Source organism: Dendropsophus ebraccatus, chromosome 11 (genome assembly GCF_027789765.1).
Source record: "Dendropsophus ebraccatus isolate aDenEbr1 chromosome 11, aDenEbr1.pat, whole genome shotgun sequence".
Taxonomy (NCBI): domain Eukaryota; kingdom Metazoa; phylum Chordata; class Amphibia; order Anura; family Hylidae; genus Dendropsophus; species Dendropsophus ebraccatus.
Window position 1 is genome coordinate 60,481,308 of NC_091464.1, and position 16,477 is coordinate 60,497,784.

General features: G+C 47.1%; 2 protein-coding genes across 3 annotated transcripts in view; one reads left to right on the forward strand and one right to left on the reverse strand.

Annotated features, from left to right (window-relative positions):
- Nucleotides 1–16,477, forward strand: part of ERG (ETS transcription factor ERG) — a 284,049-nt gene that overhangs the window by 118,504 nt on the left and 149,068 nt on the right. The gene's annotated exons all lie outside the window — the stretch shown is intronic.
- Nucleotides 5,361–12,502, reverse strand: LOC138767961 (fatty acyl-CoA hydrolase precursor, medium chain-like). The gene is made up of 13 exons (XM_069945881.1): nucleotides 12,402–12,502; nucleotides 10,841–11,045; nucleotides 10,059–10,194; nucleotides 9,413–9,546; nucleotides 8,848–9,001; nucleotides 8,592–8,705; nucleotides 8,100–8,195; nucleotides 7,672–7,812; nucleotides 7,513–7,590; nucleotides 6,461–6,608; nucleotides 6,191–6,340; nucleotides 5,846–5,918; nucleotides 5,361–5,606 (listed from the first exon to the last, which is right to left on the reverse strand). The coding sequence occupies exons 1-13, from the start codon at nucleotides 12,460–12,462 to the stop codon at nucleotides 5,429–5,431; spliced, it is 1,668 nt and encodes a 555-aa protein (XP_069801982.1). The 5' UTR covers nucleotides 12,463–12,502; the 3' UTR covers nucleotides 5,361–5,428.

The following is a 16,477-nucleotide window of genomic DNA, read 5'->3' on the forward strand; positions in this document are numbered from 1 at the left end:
GAATTTTACTACCTCACTGAATCACTGACTTAAAGGGCATATGTTCATAGAATAAGTGATAAGTGTCTGACCAGTGGGGTCCTGTGTCCCTCTAGTTTAAAGCCACCAATTAAGAAGTAAAGAGGGGTCCCTGCCCATAAGAGCTTACACTCTACAGGAGAGAGGACCCTGCCCATAAGAGCTTACACTCTACAGGAGAGAGGACCCTGCCCATAAGAGCTTACACTCTACAGGAGAGAGGACCCTGCCCATAAGAGCTTACACTCTACAGGAGAGAGGACCCGGCCCATAAGAGCTTACACTCTACAGGAGAGAGGACCCTGCCCATAAGAGCTTACACTCTACAGGAGAGACATCCCTGCCCATAAGAGCTTACACTCTACAGGAGAGAGGACCCTGCCCATAAGAGCTTACACTCTACAGGAGAGAGGACCCTGCACATAAGAGCTTACACTCTGCAGGAGAGAGGACCCTGCCCATAAGAGCTTACACTCTACAGGAGAGAAGACCCTGTCCATAAGAGCTTACACTCTACAGGAGAGAAGACCCTGCCCATAAGAGCTTACACTCTACAGGAGAGAAGACCCTGTCCATAAGAGCTTACACTCTACAGGAGAGAAGACCCTGTCCATAAGAGCTTACACTCTACAGGAGAGAAGACCCTGTCCATAAGAGCTTACACTCTACAGGAGAGAAGACCCTGCCCATAAGAGCTTACACTCTACAGGAGAGAAGACCCTGTCCATAAGAGCTTACACTCTGCAGGAGAGAGGACCCTGCCCATAAGAGCTTACACTCTACAGGAGAGAGGACGCTGCCCATAAGAGCTTACACTCTGCAGGAGAGAGGACCCTGCCCATAAGAGCTTACACTCTACAGTAGAGAGGACCCTGCCCATAAGAGCTTACACTCTGCAGGAGAGAGGACCCTGCCCATAAGAGCTTACACTCTACAGGAGAGAGGACCCTGCCCATAAGAGCTTACACTCTACAGGAGAGAGGACCCTGCCCATAAGAGCTTACACTCTACAGGAGAGAGGATCCTGTCCATAAGAACTTACACTCTACAGAAAGAACCCCTCTTTCTATAACAGCAATTGAAAATATTAAAATGTCTCCTCACCTGATGCCAGGACCAGGGCTGTATTTGCCACTAGGCACCCGTTGTTTTTTTTTTAACCCCCTCCGCCGCCTAGTCCGCGCCGGGGGGGGGGGTTGTACTGATCGGGGGGGGGGGGGCATGGGGGGTTGTACTGATGGGGGGGGGCATGGGGGGTTGTACTGATCGCAGGGGTCCGGGGCTTGAGCTTCCGGCACAGACAACCTGACAGAGGCCGGAAGCTCACAGCTGCAGCCACGCGATGCTTGAACTTCTCTCCTGCTCGGCGATGACGTGACCGAGCAGGGAAGAAGTCCGAAACCGCGGGGGCTGCAGCTGTGAGCTTCCGGCCTCTGTCAGTTTGTCTGTGCCAGAAGCTCAAGCCTCGGACCCCTGCGATCAGTACAACTCTTGGCCCCGGCGATCAGTACAACCCCCCATGCCCCCCGGACCCCGGCGATCAGTACAACTCCCCCAGACCTGCATGGGGGGGACCAGCCTGCCCCTGCTCCCCCTGCCCTCCGGCCGCTCCGTGTCTCCCCCCCCCCAGCCTCTCACTCTGCAACCTCAGCTGCCCCGCTGCTGCTCCCCCTGCCCCCAGCCTCTCCCCCTGCCCCCCCCAGCCTCTCCCCCAGCCTCTCCCCCTGAGCTTCAGCCTCTCCCCTGACCCCCAGCTTCTCCCCTGACCCCCAGCCTCTCCCCCTGCCCCCCCAGTCTCTCCCTCTGAGCCCCAGCTTCTCCCCTGCCCCCCAGCTTCTCCCCTGCCCCCCAGCCTCTCCCCCTGCCCCCAGCCTCTCCCTCTGCCCCCAGCCTCTCCCCCTGAGCCCCAGCTTCTCCCCTGACCCCCAGCTTCTCCGCTGCCCCCCAGCCTCTCCCCCTGTCCCCCAGCATCTCTTCCTGCCCTCCAGACGCTCCCCTGCCCCCAGCCTCTCCCCGTGCACCCCCCAGCTTCTCCCCCTGCACCCCCCAGATTCTCCTCTTGCCCCCCTACTTTCCCTGCACCCCCGAGCTTCTCCCCTGCCCCCCTGCTGCTCCCCCTGCCCCCAGCTTCTCCCCTGTCACTCCAGCTGCCCCCCCTGTCACCCCAGCTGCCCCCCCCGTCACCCCCTGCTGCCTCCCTTCCCCAGTCACCCCCAGCTGCCCACCTGCAGACGGGCAGGGCTGTATTAACAACTGCTGCTGCCCTAGGCAATAAACCTGAAGATGCCCCATCTTCACGCACCTATTGGCGATACCAGACCTGACCAATACCACCATACCCCCCACCCCCCTGGAAAAGACACCAGATTTACTGGCAAGTCTGAACGGGAGGAGGGAAACTATACAAATAAAAACAAAAAAAATAGTTTTTTCTGTCCCCCTGCTCCCTGGTGCTGCCCCCCTGCAAGGTGCTGCCCTAGGCACCGGACCACGGGTGCCTAGTGGTAAATACGGCCCTGCAGATGAGTTGTGGTCGGTGAAGTCTTCATGATGCTGCGCCAGATGGAAAAAAAAGCAAAAAGTGTGCGACGGCAATCGGAGAAGACGTCTCTTGTGAGTCATTAGTAACTGCACTATAATCACTTCTATAGTGTGCAGAGCCTGGGTACCATTGGGGTCTAAATGGGTCAGTGTATTGTTTGCAAACTTTTAAACTAGAACCCAACTACAAACAGCTGCAGGCACTACAACTCCCAGCATATCCTGAGGGCTGCAGACTGTCAGTACATGCTGGGAGTTGTAGTGCCTGCAGCTGTTTGTAGTTGGGTCCTAGGTGCATTATACACTGGATGCTTTGTGGCATATAAGAATACATAGATCTGTGGGGGCTATGTGTAGGGAAGTGACCCCAGAACAGCACTAATAGGGGATAGAACAAAAACATCTCCCCCTATCCTCTATTAGTGATGTTCTGGGGTAACTTCCCTACACTGACCCCCACAGATCTCTGTATTCTGATCTCCCACAAAGCATCCAGTGTATAATGCACCTAGGACCCAACTACAACTCCCAGCATGTACTGACAGTCTGCAGCCCTCAGGGTATGCTGGGAGTTGTAGCACAGTAGTACAATCCTCTGATAGCTGCCACTGTAGACAGATGTGTTGCTGGACCTTCAGGGCTGGTGGTTGTCACCCGCAGATTGCAGCCACCAGGAGCCTCTGCACACAGTGATTTATTAAAGGGTTGTCCTCTCAGAGACTACAACTCCCAGCATACCCTGAGAGCTGTATAAATGGAGGGATTTGTCACAGATACAGATGAATCCAGGAAAGGAGCGTGTCAGCATGTCGTGTCTCACTGGTTCTATATTGGTGGGCTCCAAGGATCATTTCCTCTGGTGGGCCCCAGGTACCCCAGTCCGACACTGGACTGAATCGGTCCCCAAACTAAGACGTCCCCGGCCTCCTTCCTTCCTCCATCACGTCTGTTTGATGAGAAGAGCGGGTATCAAGCAGAGCGCCACCCAAGTGCCAGGGTATATACCATGCATGTAACCTGCCAGTGCCGGGGGGGGGGGGGGGGGCGCCTCAGCATGCAAAATGCCTAGGGCAGCATGAACTCTAAATACAGGCCTGGCCAGGTCCGCCAGAGCCAGAATGCACAGCACAACTACCCTCACCAGAGCCGCCATCAGTGTAGAGAGTGCAGTGTTTCTGTCCTAAGATGACCTGCAGGACTTCTTATAAGGCAGCTGCTCTGGGCTGAGACGTATCATGTGAGGCAGGCTCGTCCTTGAAATTATGATTGGTTGCTGAGGGTGTAAACCATTAGCTCATGGCATGGCCTATATCAGGACAGGTATATAGCTGTCATATATGGTAGCAGATTTGTGCAGGTATCCTTATACAGTCAACACAAATGATAGATTATTGATTCCCAACCGGTTGACTCACACAACCCATGTTTGCAGTATTTCTTGGTGCCACTAGATGCTACTGTGTATCATACTCTATACCAGTGGTGACAGGAAGTGAAGAGTGTGTGGCTGAGACCACATGGAGGGCCAGGAAGGATTCTGGGGTGTATCAGTCAGGTACAGGAAAGTGCTGGTTACAGAATCCCTGTTGCAGAGGGCAAACAGAAGGTGGGGACAGATTATATAGATTATGCAGCTCCATCATACATAGAACCTGTGGGTGCAGAAGGTTTATGCAGAGAGGATGCAGCTCCCTGTACAGGCAGACATTGCACACACACTGGACTGAAGGAGGCAGGATGGTTTTTCGACAAATTTTTGCCATCTAGGCCATTCTGAGCAAGCTGTTGGGATTCATGGTTATGTGAGAACGAACAAGGTCCGGCAGCCCAGACAGGCACCAGTAGGGAGGGTTGTTTGATCCTCTGACAACTCCGAGCAGTAAGTACGGTTTCCTTTTATTGTTTCTTTATATTTTTGTTAGTGAGTGTATACATGGCCCCTGATGGACCTGGGGACCCAGCAACCAGTTACATTATTGTGAAGCACTGAGTCTCTGCTTGTTTCTACGTCACACACCTGACACCTCTTACAAGTAACAAAATCCTTCATTTATTGGTTCATAAGTAAAGTTAGTTCCAGTATAAAATATCAAAAATGGTATTCTGTTCATTACATGTTAATTCCACAAGCTCAATAGGGATCACAGACTGGAGGCCACCGATCTAGAGAGTACAGACCTGACTCCATAGCGGTTTAGTGGGGGTCCCTGTATCTTCTTTTGTATCTTATTCTGGAGAGAGCAACTATAGGAACAGACATGTCTCTGCTCACCCCATTACAGTGTAAGATAGGTAATGTAACATAGATTAATTCTATATACAACCCAGGGGCGTAACTACCACTATAGCAGCCATAGCGGCTGCTATGGGGCCCTCCACATCAGGGGGCCCCATGGCCTGCTCCTGCAATACACTGGGCCCCCTGAGCCGTCATCATTTGCAGCACCGGGTGGCCCTGTTGGTCTCCTGGGTTTTGCAAATGTCCCTTTAACTGCAAGTACTCCTGACCAGAGCTAGCAGTTATGTAGTTATGACTTTACTTGACCGTTTAGTGGTCAGTCGGGCGGGGGGGGGCAATCAAAAGTTTGCTATGGGGCCCAGCCATTTCTAGTTACGTCCCTGATACAACCGCTTTGTAATTCAGAATGTGCACTGTATGGGGAGCAGCAACTGTCATGGATAACTATGTGATCTGTGGTATTATCAATGATAGGAGTCAATATTCTCTTTTGCCAGAATCGTTTTTCCTTGTGAAATAAGAAAGTGCAGGGATAACCCCCCCCCTTCCCCCCCCCCCCCCCCCCCAACTTCATTAGAAGATTACAAGATGTGATTTTGGGTCACACTCCATCTTCAGCACTGGATACATCTACAGCTCTATGTGCTCATCTGTTTCTGGTATCTGCATCTGAGAAAGTGACTTGGTCCAGAATTCATACTTTTCAGCCTTCAACTGTTTTGCCACCCTTTGCTTCAAGTTAATCCCCATATAAGCTTCATCTTGGTCATACAGAGGCCAATGCACCAGGCCAGGACCATTGGGATTACTGTGGATGAGAAGAGAACAGTGGGAAAGCATAAAATATACAGTGACGTAAACTACTGGTACTGTGAAGGTAGATATCTTGTAAGGGGCTTCAAAGGAGTCAGGGAATGTGGTGACTATAGCATCCCCAATCCTTCATCTTGAAAACCTGTAACATACAGTCACACCCACCAAATGTGCGCTGAACACATAGAACGTCTGCCTGACACAGTCCTGTGGTTGTGTGCACCAGTCTCTTACCCAGTGCGGGCAAAGTTGGCCCAATACTTCATAACAGTCTTACTTAGAAGCTTCTCTTCTTCATTGAACGCTTCTGTGGGAATAAAACCAAAATTAAGACCAGATAATGAGGTTAATGACCCAGTACTTAAACATAACATAATGCTGTATAATTTGTACTCTGTATGTTTAGTAATAAACGTAACAAAAGTGGAGTTCAATGTAACTAAATGTTCTAAATTCAGTGCAAGAAAGTGATATCACGTTACATAAGTGAAATCTGAATCATAGATTCTTATAGAAAGATAAAGTTCTTCTATATCAGTGCAGATTCTGTGACCTCTAACTACCCTTTAAGTGGGTCACCTTTATAAACAATATCATCTTCCCAAAATGGACCTCCCATCACAGAACACATCTGATCTCCATGATCGGATTTCACAAAGTCTGGCTTAGAGTCCTTAAAGATGGAGGGACGGTGCTGGAACTCGTAGAAGTAAGTGGGATGACTGGAATCTGAAATAAAAGGGGAAGTCATTTTATCGGATGATAAACTGCATTCTGCAGAGGAGGTGAAGACCCCAACATCACAGAAGCCATACGTGAAAAGGTTATTCTGCATCTTGTACCTCGTACCTCTGTGATACTTGGCCGCTCTCAGAGCTGGAATGACAAAGACAAGGTCTCCAACTAAATCTAGAAATCGATTACGGATTTCAGCTGGATCGGTCTCATCGCTGATATACTCGTCCATCAGGCGGCTGGTGGCACTGGAGAACGACTTCTATAATATATCAAGTAATGAGGGGTCAGATGGAATCAGAGTTTCCCACACTAGATACCATGAGGATGTCAGAACATTAGGACATTATCTGTGGAACAGAATTACAGGATGTGCATATTGGTAGAAGGACATGCTGAATGGTTCATTTCCCAGGGGTATCTGTGGCTGGCACTTGTGGCTTACCTTTAGGATTTTTTCAGCCTTACTTCCACTACAGGTGCAGTGGGTTGTGGGTGCTTATTTGTCATGTTATGTAATTTCCTACTGGGTCCACTACACACCGTTTATGGTGTTTTGAAATGCAATAACGGACCTTTGGTTATTTGTTTCCAAGCAAAATTTGGCTGTGAAAGACTTACCCACTAAAACTGTAGGAGCCGTCTGGAAGGAAATCACAGCGTAATCATAACCTATGTTTTCTCTAGCAGGAATAAACCTCCAGATTTAATTGAATGCATTATTCCTTTGGCAGGTAAAGAGAACTCTGATTTATCATTTTCTTCAAGTAACCCCTGTATGGCTAGTTATTTGCACATTATCATCATGGACATCCCAATTTACACAAGCCAGGAGGCTTACATAAGTAGGGATTACTACCATCACCTTGCTAGTGCAATCCCCTCTACCCTGTGCCAGCCCAAACAGTGTGGGAGGTTTGGTGGAAAACCCTAGCTCTAGTGACCAAACTGAATCCTTCTAGGACTACAGCCCACAAGTTCAACCTACAGTATATATCTCGCTTGGTCCTCATCACCATACACCCATTCTTAGTAGAAGGGTTTTTTACTCTCAAAGATTTTTATATAGCCTCTTATATTTATTAGCTTTGAAATCATATCCCAAGTAGCACTTGGTTTACTGTCTAAATCACCCACAATCTCCCTCCAGTGACCACATCTCCTACCGGTAGGGGGACGCTCCTTAGTAGTTCTTCCACAGTCTCTTTTTCCATTCCTTCTCGTAATCCAGTAATGTTCATAGACTAAGAAGAATATGAGGGTAAGAATTATTATCATACAGATCAGTAGGGTTATGTGATCATTTCCTCCTCTGTCAATCTTACCAAAGGAAGCACCCATCCGAACTCTTGGTTGGTGACTCCAGTTAGAAACGGGACGCTGTTTACATCTTTATCAGCCAAAATCTGTTCCACGGGTTTAGGGAAGAACACCCCATCGATGACTGCAGACAGAGTCAAACTTTTCTGTAAGTGAAGAAAAGTTGCAAGTAAGGCATGCACCCTTAGACCCCTAAATGTCCCTCATCATACTGTGCATATACAGTAATAGTGAACACAATCCTTTGCTTTACATTAATTTTTGTATTTAGTACCCTTACATCAAACCCAGAGTTTTCCTCATGATAAGGAGATTTAATTTGTACATTATAAACCAGAAGCTTGGTTTGCAGTACGCCTACAGACAACTTATTATTTAAAATTATTTATTTATTTATTTATTAAGTTAGGGTGTAACAGTGTATAGATCTTACTGTAGAAATTACAAGAGACAGCATCTCTTCTTCAGATTTTGCCTTCAGACAGTCCACAACCCTGTCCACCTCACAGCCCGAAATGTTGGCCACCCTCTGCAAAAGTGAAATGTACAATTCAAGATTTATATCTGGGGGGGGGGAGTGGGGGGGGGAATTATCAGGACCAGCGTACTTGCACGTCACGTCCCTTTTTCCCGGCTGGATTCACTAATCCTCACGCCTTTTCGTAAATCCGACTAACCGTGCGCCCAGGGGATACGACAGGTGTATGCCAGGGAGAAGGGGCGAATCTGCACCTACTGCCTGGTGAATGCCCCAGCCGCAACCTTCATAAATGTCCCCCTTAGTGTGTTGATCTTTTGCTTGTTCCCTTATGTGAGTATAGGACTGGTCCGGTTGGTATTTCAAGACCTTTATAGCTACATCTGTAAATTTGCTGGTGCAGTAACCACCATAGTAGTTGAATTCTGTCTATAACTTTATACTTACATCTCTGCCAAACACAACTTCTTCTGTAAACCTGGCCACAAAACCTGGAGCCAAAACTACACCACTCTCGGCAATAGCTCTGTGGAATAAGCCCTTGGCTAACGAAGACGCCACCTGGATATAGTAATAGACAATAGAATAGATGATAATTACAGGTTATTTTTTCCACTTGTACTGTATCTGCTTGCTTACTCTATCATTATTGAATGGCCAGAACCAGTCATAATAACTTAATATCAACCATACACCAGCTCACCATTGAAGAGACGCTCATTGCACCCGAAGACCGCCCTAATATAGTCACAGAGCTGGGGTCACCACCAAAATCTGCAATGTTCTCCTGAACCCAATGGAGAGCGGCCAGTTGATCCAATAAGCCATAGTTCCCAGGAGCTCGGTCATCTCCAGAGCTGGGATAAGGAAATTATAATTTTTTTTTGACTGAGATGACCTGGGGTGACATTGGTAGCTCAGGTGGCAGAACATGACCTCAAACGTAGGGCAGATTTATGTCACTTTTTTTGTCACTTGCACATTTTTTCTGTGCTGCACAGAAATTCTCAGAAGTGGCTAAAAATGTATTATAAGGCGCAATGGCCTTGATGAATCTTGTGTATTGTTTGTCCCATTGCAGTTTTTCTGCACAATTATTTGACTAACCAAATTTGACTAAAAAACTAGGATAGGAGTGGAGTACTGCTGTGCATTGTTTTGCACAAAAGCTTAAAAAAAATTGCACAGGATAAATCTAGCTAACATGAAGCCATGCCCCCACCACCTTACCCCATGGGGGTAGAAGTCATAGTGATTGTATACAATACCTGAAGAAGCCGAGCAACCCCAACCGATACTGGATGGAGACAGTTACAATGTTTTCATAGGCACTCAATGCAGAACCCACAAACATCAAGGCTCCTCCCATCACCAGACCTCCTCCATGTATGAACACCATGACCTGGACAGAAGAAAAAGCTGTCCATTACTGGAGGATACAAATAGTGTGAATTCATTTTGAACTAGGTTCTAACTCTTGCTTCAAGGGTTCTCACTACTCTTAGTCTTTTCCCTGTTTGTGAGGTCTTCTGACCAAGAGATCTTTCAGTAGGGTTTGCATGACATCAATTCCTACAAGACCCGCTCAGCAACACAACTTTTAGCATCAAAATCAATTGTTCTGGTGTAAATCCTTCTCATTTTATTTAGGCATGGGGACGCACCAACACCTCCACCCCTGGCTCTGTTGAGATCCCCTAATAATTACGCCACATGATTTTGGCCCACAACAAAAACCTGGACCGGACCCTGCCTGCAGCCTTCCAAATCCAGTATAATGCACAGGGTCAGAATTCCCCAGCGCTATCTTACCCAACCACACAGAATGTGTAATAGGAGATAAAGTTTACACAAACAAACAATTTAACAGCAATGCAACATTTTGCAGTATAAGCAATGATTGGTGACACTTACAGAAAGCGTTTCCTCTTCACGATCTGATGGGGTGAAGATGTTCAGATACAGACAGTCCTCAGACACCGGAGGTATAGTAAGCTTGACATTAAACGTCTTCTTAAACGTTTCCATCATATGATGATCCTGAAGACACCTATTGGATGATTGATTAAATATATAGTATATACATACCTTAAACAATGATGCACAACGATGAGTACGTGCTGGGCTCTACCCAGGGCCGATTCTGGGGTTTCTGCCGCGGCCACCCCGAGTGATGGCCGGCATCCCCCCCCGCAAACCCCAACCCCCCCCCCCCCCCCCCCCCCCCCGCAGCCAGCCGCTTACCTGTCCCACGCCGCAGCCGGCCCGCGCTCTCCGCTGTCTCCACATCCCGTCAGGTCCAGCGATGTCACCCTGCAGCTGTCACAGACCTCCAGGCTGTGGTGAGTGAGTGGGGTGATCGGGTCGCGCAGGGCGGCCCCGTGCGACCCGATCACCCCAGCGCGTCCCCCACCGACCCCGGGCACTCACCACAGCCTGGAGGTCCGTGACAGCTGCAGGGTGACATGGCGGGACCTGACGGGATGTGGAGAGTGCAGGCGACGGGACAGGTGAACGGCCGCTGTCATTTTTGTTAAGTGATACAAAATTGTTAAGTGATACAAAAATGACAGCAGGGGGGACATAATCCCGCCCCCTGCCGGACCGCTAAATCTGCCGCCTGAGGCGGAAGGCTCATTCCGCCTCATGGCAGAAGCGGTCCTGGCTCTACCCCACCAACCTCTATGGGCACTTACATTGGAGAAAAGTCTGAGGCCTCCCTGGTTGATCCCCATGCCAAAGGGGGTTCTGGGGCTTCAAATCTCAATGAACCAACTGGAGGTTTGGCAAATGGGACTCCGTAGAAGGCATGGACAGTCCTATCTGTTCCCTTCACAGACAGTGTCTTTCCTCGTAGCTTGCCATACTGCGTTTCCACCTCAGGGCGACCATCCTCCCTACCTGGAGTCAAGAAAACCTTCAGATTAATGGATGCATTATACGGTAGCGCATATATATGATGCATCATGAAATCAGTTCTGTCATCAGTTTCACTTCAGAATTTCACTACCATGCTGGAACACCAAACATATATGAACCTGGCCATAATAAAAGTAGTGATTGTCGGACATTCCAGCTGCAGCTCTATAGCCATAACATAGATAGCCAGGCACTGTACTTTAATACCTTTATCAGCAGCACATGTTTCTGACCACAACTCCTTTTAACCAGGAGGACCCAGGACCCCCATACAGTAAAGACGTCCCTGCCCATTAATGCTTACACTCTACAGGAGAGAGGTCCCTGTCCATAAGAGCTTACACTCTCCAGGAGAGAATTCCCTGTCTATAAGAGCTTACACTCTACAGGAGAGAGAACCCTGTCCATAAGAGCGTATACTCTAAAGGAGAGAGGCCCCTGCCCATAAGAGATTACACTCTACAGGAGAGAGGACCCTGCCCATAAGAGCTTACACTCTACAGGAGAGAGGTCCCTGTCCATAAGAGCTTACACTCTACAGGAGAGAGGACACTGCCCATAAGAGCTTACATTCTACAGGAGAGAGGTCCCTGTCCATAAGAGCTTACACTCTACAGGAGAGAATTCCCTGTCTATAAGAGCTTACACTCTGCAGGAGAGAGGACCCTGCCCATAAGAGCTTACACTCTACAGGAGAGAGGTCCCTGTCCATAAGAGCTTACACTCTACAGGAGAGAGGTCCCTGTCCATAAGAGCTTACACTCTACAGGAGAGAATTCCCTGTCTATAAGAGCTTACACTCTACAGGAGAGAAGACCCTGCCCATAAGAGCTTATACTCTACAGGAGAGAGGACCCTGCCCATAAGAGCTTACACTCTACAGGAGATAGGACCCTGCCCATAAGAGCTTACACTCTACAGGAGATAGGACCCTGCCCATAAGAGCTTACACTCTACAGGAGAGAGGACCCTGTCCATAAGAGCTTACACTCTACAGGAGAGAAGACCCTGCCCATAAGAGCTTACACTCTACAGGAGAGAGGATCCTGCCCATAAGAGCTTACACTCTGCAGGAGAGAGGATCCTGTCCATAGGAGTTTACACTCTACAGGAGAGAGGACCCTGCCCATAAGAGCTTACACTCTACAGGAGAGAGGACCCTGCCCATAAGAGCTTACACTGCAGGAGTTTTCCTCAGACAGGGCCTATAGACTGTCAGTGCTCACTCTTCTTCTGTGTACTCTGTCACTCTGTACATTACACAATAGACCTTCTTTGCATCCTCCAGTATAGTGTTCCTCACCCCACAATACCCCCCTCATTATAATGTCTCCTTACCTAATGCCAGGACCCCCAGAGCCAGGATGCACAGCACAACTACTCTCATCAGAGCCGCCATCAGTGTAAAGTGTGCTGCGTCTCAGTTGTAACAGAGGACTGCTAACAGGTCAGCTGCTCTGAGCTGACATATAACGTGGGGCAGAGTTATCACAGATCTTATGACTGGCTGCCAATGTTGTTAATGATTGTTGTATAGCCTGGCTGATATCAGGACATGTAGATAGATATCATACATTATAGCAGGATCGCAGAACCATGCATAGTGACCTCTGTACAGTGAACATCACATAAACATTAATTCTACATACCCCCTTCTCCCCGAGCCACGACCATTTGCTCTAGCTAACTAACTGTTAATACACTTTGGGTTTTGCTGGTTTTAACCTTAAGCTGACAGTATTAATTGTCAAAGTTGGGTAAACTCTCTTTGGTCTCCTATATCTACAGTTCCAGTTTCAACACTGGCTGCACATTACCTCACGGACCACCAATGTTCTTCATACATGAGTACCTAGTGGATGTAATTAGAAGTGTCTGTGCACGTCTGCCGCTATTTCTGCCTCCACACAACATGGCAGTTCCAGTTATTAAGGTGGCAATGTTAAGGCCTTATGCACATGTTCAGCATTTTTTTCAAGTCCATAGATTCCTCCCGCTATCTACAATCCGCTAAAAATTGGGCATATGTAGTGTATCTGTAGTTGTGTAAATCTTTTATTTTTTTCTAACATGTCAATTATAACTCATCCGTATTTTGTTACGGAAATGCAGATGCCAAATGGGTTACAGTCCATAAAAAATAGCGGATCCTATTGATTTCTATGAGAGGGTCCATAGAAGAAATCTTGGTCCGCAGTAGGACATGTCTTTTTTTCTCAGCATTGGTTTGCTCGTGTGACTAGTCCTATAGACAACAATGTGCTCAAATTCGAATACGAAAATATGGATCCATAGATTGCAGGACGTGTGAATAAGGCCTAACTGTCCAGGAAGCCGGAGAGTGAAGAGAGCTCAAGTCAGGGAAAGACCAAGGTTTAGTGGGAAGATGTGAGGAATGGATATAAATGAAAGGCAGATAAGTGCCTTGCATTGTCTCTTTTCATTGATGGTACTGTATGTTTGCAGTGCTACTTCATGCCACTAGATAACACTATGGGCGACATGTATCATCCGGCGTACGGATGATTTTCTGCGGAAAGTGCCGATTTGCGTATTTTTTTTATTCGCAAATGGCCGATTTGCGAATAAAATATTCGCAAATCTACACTTTCCGCCGAGTACGCTGGGGGGCAGGGAGGGGGTGTGAAGGGGGCGGAACGGAGGGCGCGGACTTAGAGTCTGCGCGATTCACCATCCGTTCCGCCAAAAGATACGCCGAAAACCTACTCCAGTCCTCAGCTGACGTTGGTTTTCGGCTGTGCACACCGACGCGCATGGGATTTATGCAGAGGCAGTCCGCCTCTACATAAATCCCCGTAGCGCCGGAGATGCGGGGACATTTATAAGTCCGGTGTAAAAAACGCCGGACTTAATAAATGTCCCCCTATGTATTTTACTTAGAGGGTGGCGAAGCAGGAAGTAAGGAGTGTGTGGCTAAGGGGGGATATACTGTTTTTGCAGTAAATGTCACTTAAGAGTTGCACATGTTGCTGTAGTGGAATAAAGTTTTTGTACTACAGTGGATGCAGCTGCTTTTCTTTCCACATGGATTAACACTGTAACAATATCATAGTGCATGAAAATAAAAATCTGGAATTGCTTAATAACTCATGGTGCAGTTATGTCTTAGGCAGATATGTAATGGTTATATGTGTGCACTAATCAAACACTGAGTTTTGCCGCAAGAGGGTGTAAAAGTGCTTCCCCAGCTGCCCTATAAAAAAAAGGCTCTCAGAGGCTACTTTTGGGTATTGTACCTCTTGGTGAGAGATCAGTAACTGTTAGATGTCTCTACAGTGCAGAGTTAACAGATCTTGAAAGGGGTCATATGTTTAGACTTAGAAAGGCAGGATGGTCTTTACACAAATTGGCCGCTCTCTTGGCTGTTATGAACAAGCTATTGGTAGAAGGGGTTACTTGAGCGCTCACGCATGGCAAAGAGGATCTGGTTGGCCCAGGCAGACAATCAGTAGAGAAGATGGTGTCATCCATTGACAAGCATAAGCAGCTCCCACAATTGCCTTCTTCTTTGCACTGTATATTTTTTGTCATTAAGTTTCCAGCACCTGATGGATTCTGGGACTGTGCAACCCTGTGACCCTTGTAATAATGGAACAATGTGGACATTATCTGTTTATTTGTACATCACGCACCAGACAGCACATAAAAACAACAAATCATTTATTGGTTCATCAGTAAAGTTAGTCCTAGTATCAAAATATCAAACAAATTATATTCTTCACATTTTAAAGGGGTTATCCAGCGCTACAAAAACATGGCCACTTTCCCCCTACTGTTGTCTCCAGTTTGGGTGGGGTTTTGAAACTCAGTTCCATTGAAGTAAATGGAGCTTAATCACAAACTGCACCTGAACTGGAGACAACAGTAGGGGGAAAAGTGGCCATGTTTTTGTAGAGCTGGATAACCCCTTTAATTCTATGTAATCCTCACAAACTTGGTAGGGATCACAGGTTGGAGGCCACTGTTCCAGATACAGTGGTTTACAAAAAATGTGAATATTAACAATTTTTTTTTCAGTATTTCAATTCGAAGTGAACTCATATATTCTATAGAGTCATTACATACAGAGTGAACTTTTTCAAGCGTTTATTTCTGTTAAAGTTGATGATTATGGATTACAGCCAAGAAAACCCCAAAAGTCAGCATTTCAGAAAATTAGAATAATTAACCCACAACACTTGCAGTGGCTTCCTAAGCATTATAAAAGGTGCCTTAGTCTGGTTCAGTATGAAACACAATCATGGGGAAGACTGCTGACTTGACAGATGTCTAGAAGGCAGTCATGCACACACTCCACAAGGAGGGTAAGCCACAAAAGTTCATTGCTAAAGAAGCTGGCTGTTCTCAGAGTGCTGTATCAAAGCATATTAATGGAAAGTTGAGTGGAAGGAAAAAGTGTAGTAGAAAAAGGTGCACAAGCAACCAGGAGAACCGCAGTCTTAATAGGATTGTAAGGAAAATGCCATTCAAACATTTGGGAGAGATTCACAAGGAGTGGACTGCTGCTGGAGTCAGTGCTTCAAAAGCCACCACATCCAGATGTCAGCAGGACATGGGCTACAAGTGTTGCATTCCATGTGTCAAGCCACTCCTGACCAATAAACAACGACAGAAGCCTCTTATTTAGGCCAAGGAAAAGAAGGACTGGACTGTGGTCCAAGGTGCTGATTTCAGATGAAAGTCTACCAGGAAATTTTAGAGCACTTCATGCTTCCCTGTGCTGAAAAGGTTTTTGGAGATGGAATTTTCATCTTCCAGCAGGATTTGGCACCTGTCCACACTGCCAAAAGTACCAATACCTGGTTTACTAACCATAGCATCACCATGCTTGATTGGCCAGCAAACTCACCAGACCTTAACCCCATAGAGATTTTATGGGGTATGGTCAAGAGGAAAATGAAAGACACCAGACCCCACAATGCAGACGAGCTGAAGGCCGCTATCAAAGCAACCTAGGCTTCAATGACACCTCTTCAGTGCCATCAGCTGTTCACCTCCATACCACGCTACATTGATAGAAACATAGAAACATAGAAGATTGTCAGCAGAAAAAGACCACTGGGTCCATCTAGTCTGCCCTTTTAGTATTTTCTTTCTTATTATCTTAGGATAGATATATGTCTATCCCAGGCGTGTTTAAATTCTGTTATTGTAGATTTACCAACCACCTCTGCTGGAAGTTTGTTCCAGGTATCTACTACTCTTTCAGTAAAATAATATTTTCTCACATTGCTTCTGATCTTTCCCCCAACTAACCTCTTACTGTGTCCTCTTGTTCTTGAGCTCAGTTTTTTATGATTCCGTCATTCATGCAAAAGGTGCCCGACTAAGTATTGAGGGCATTTTCTGTACAGACTTTTCATTTGGTCGACATTTCTGTGTTAAAAACATTT

Coding starts and splice junctions, on each gene's coding strand:
- LOC138767961 (XM_069945881.1), bottom strand. CDS start 12,462: ATGGCGGCTCTGATGAGAGTAGTTGTGCTGTGCATCCTGGCTCTGGGG. Junction 6,609..7,512: donor TAAGGAGCGTCCCCCTACCG/GTAGGAGATGTG, acceptor GATATATTATAG/AAGTCGTTCTCCAGTGCCAC. Junction 5,607..5,845: donor GCCAACTTTGCCCGCACTGG/GTAAGAGACTGG, acceptor TCTCATCCACAG/TAATCCCAATGGTCCTGGCC.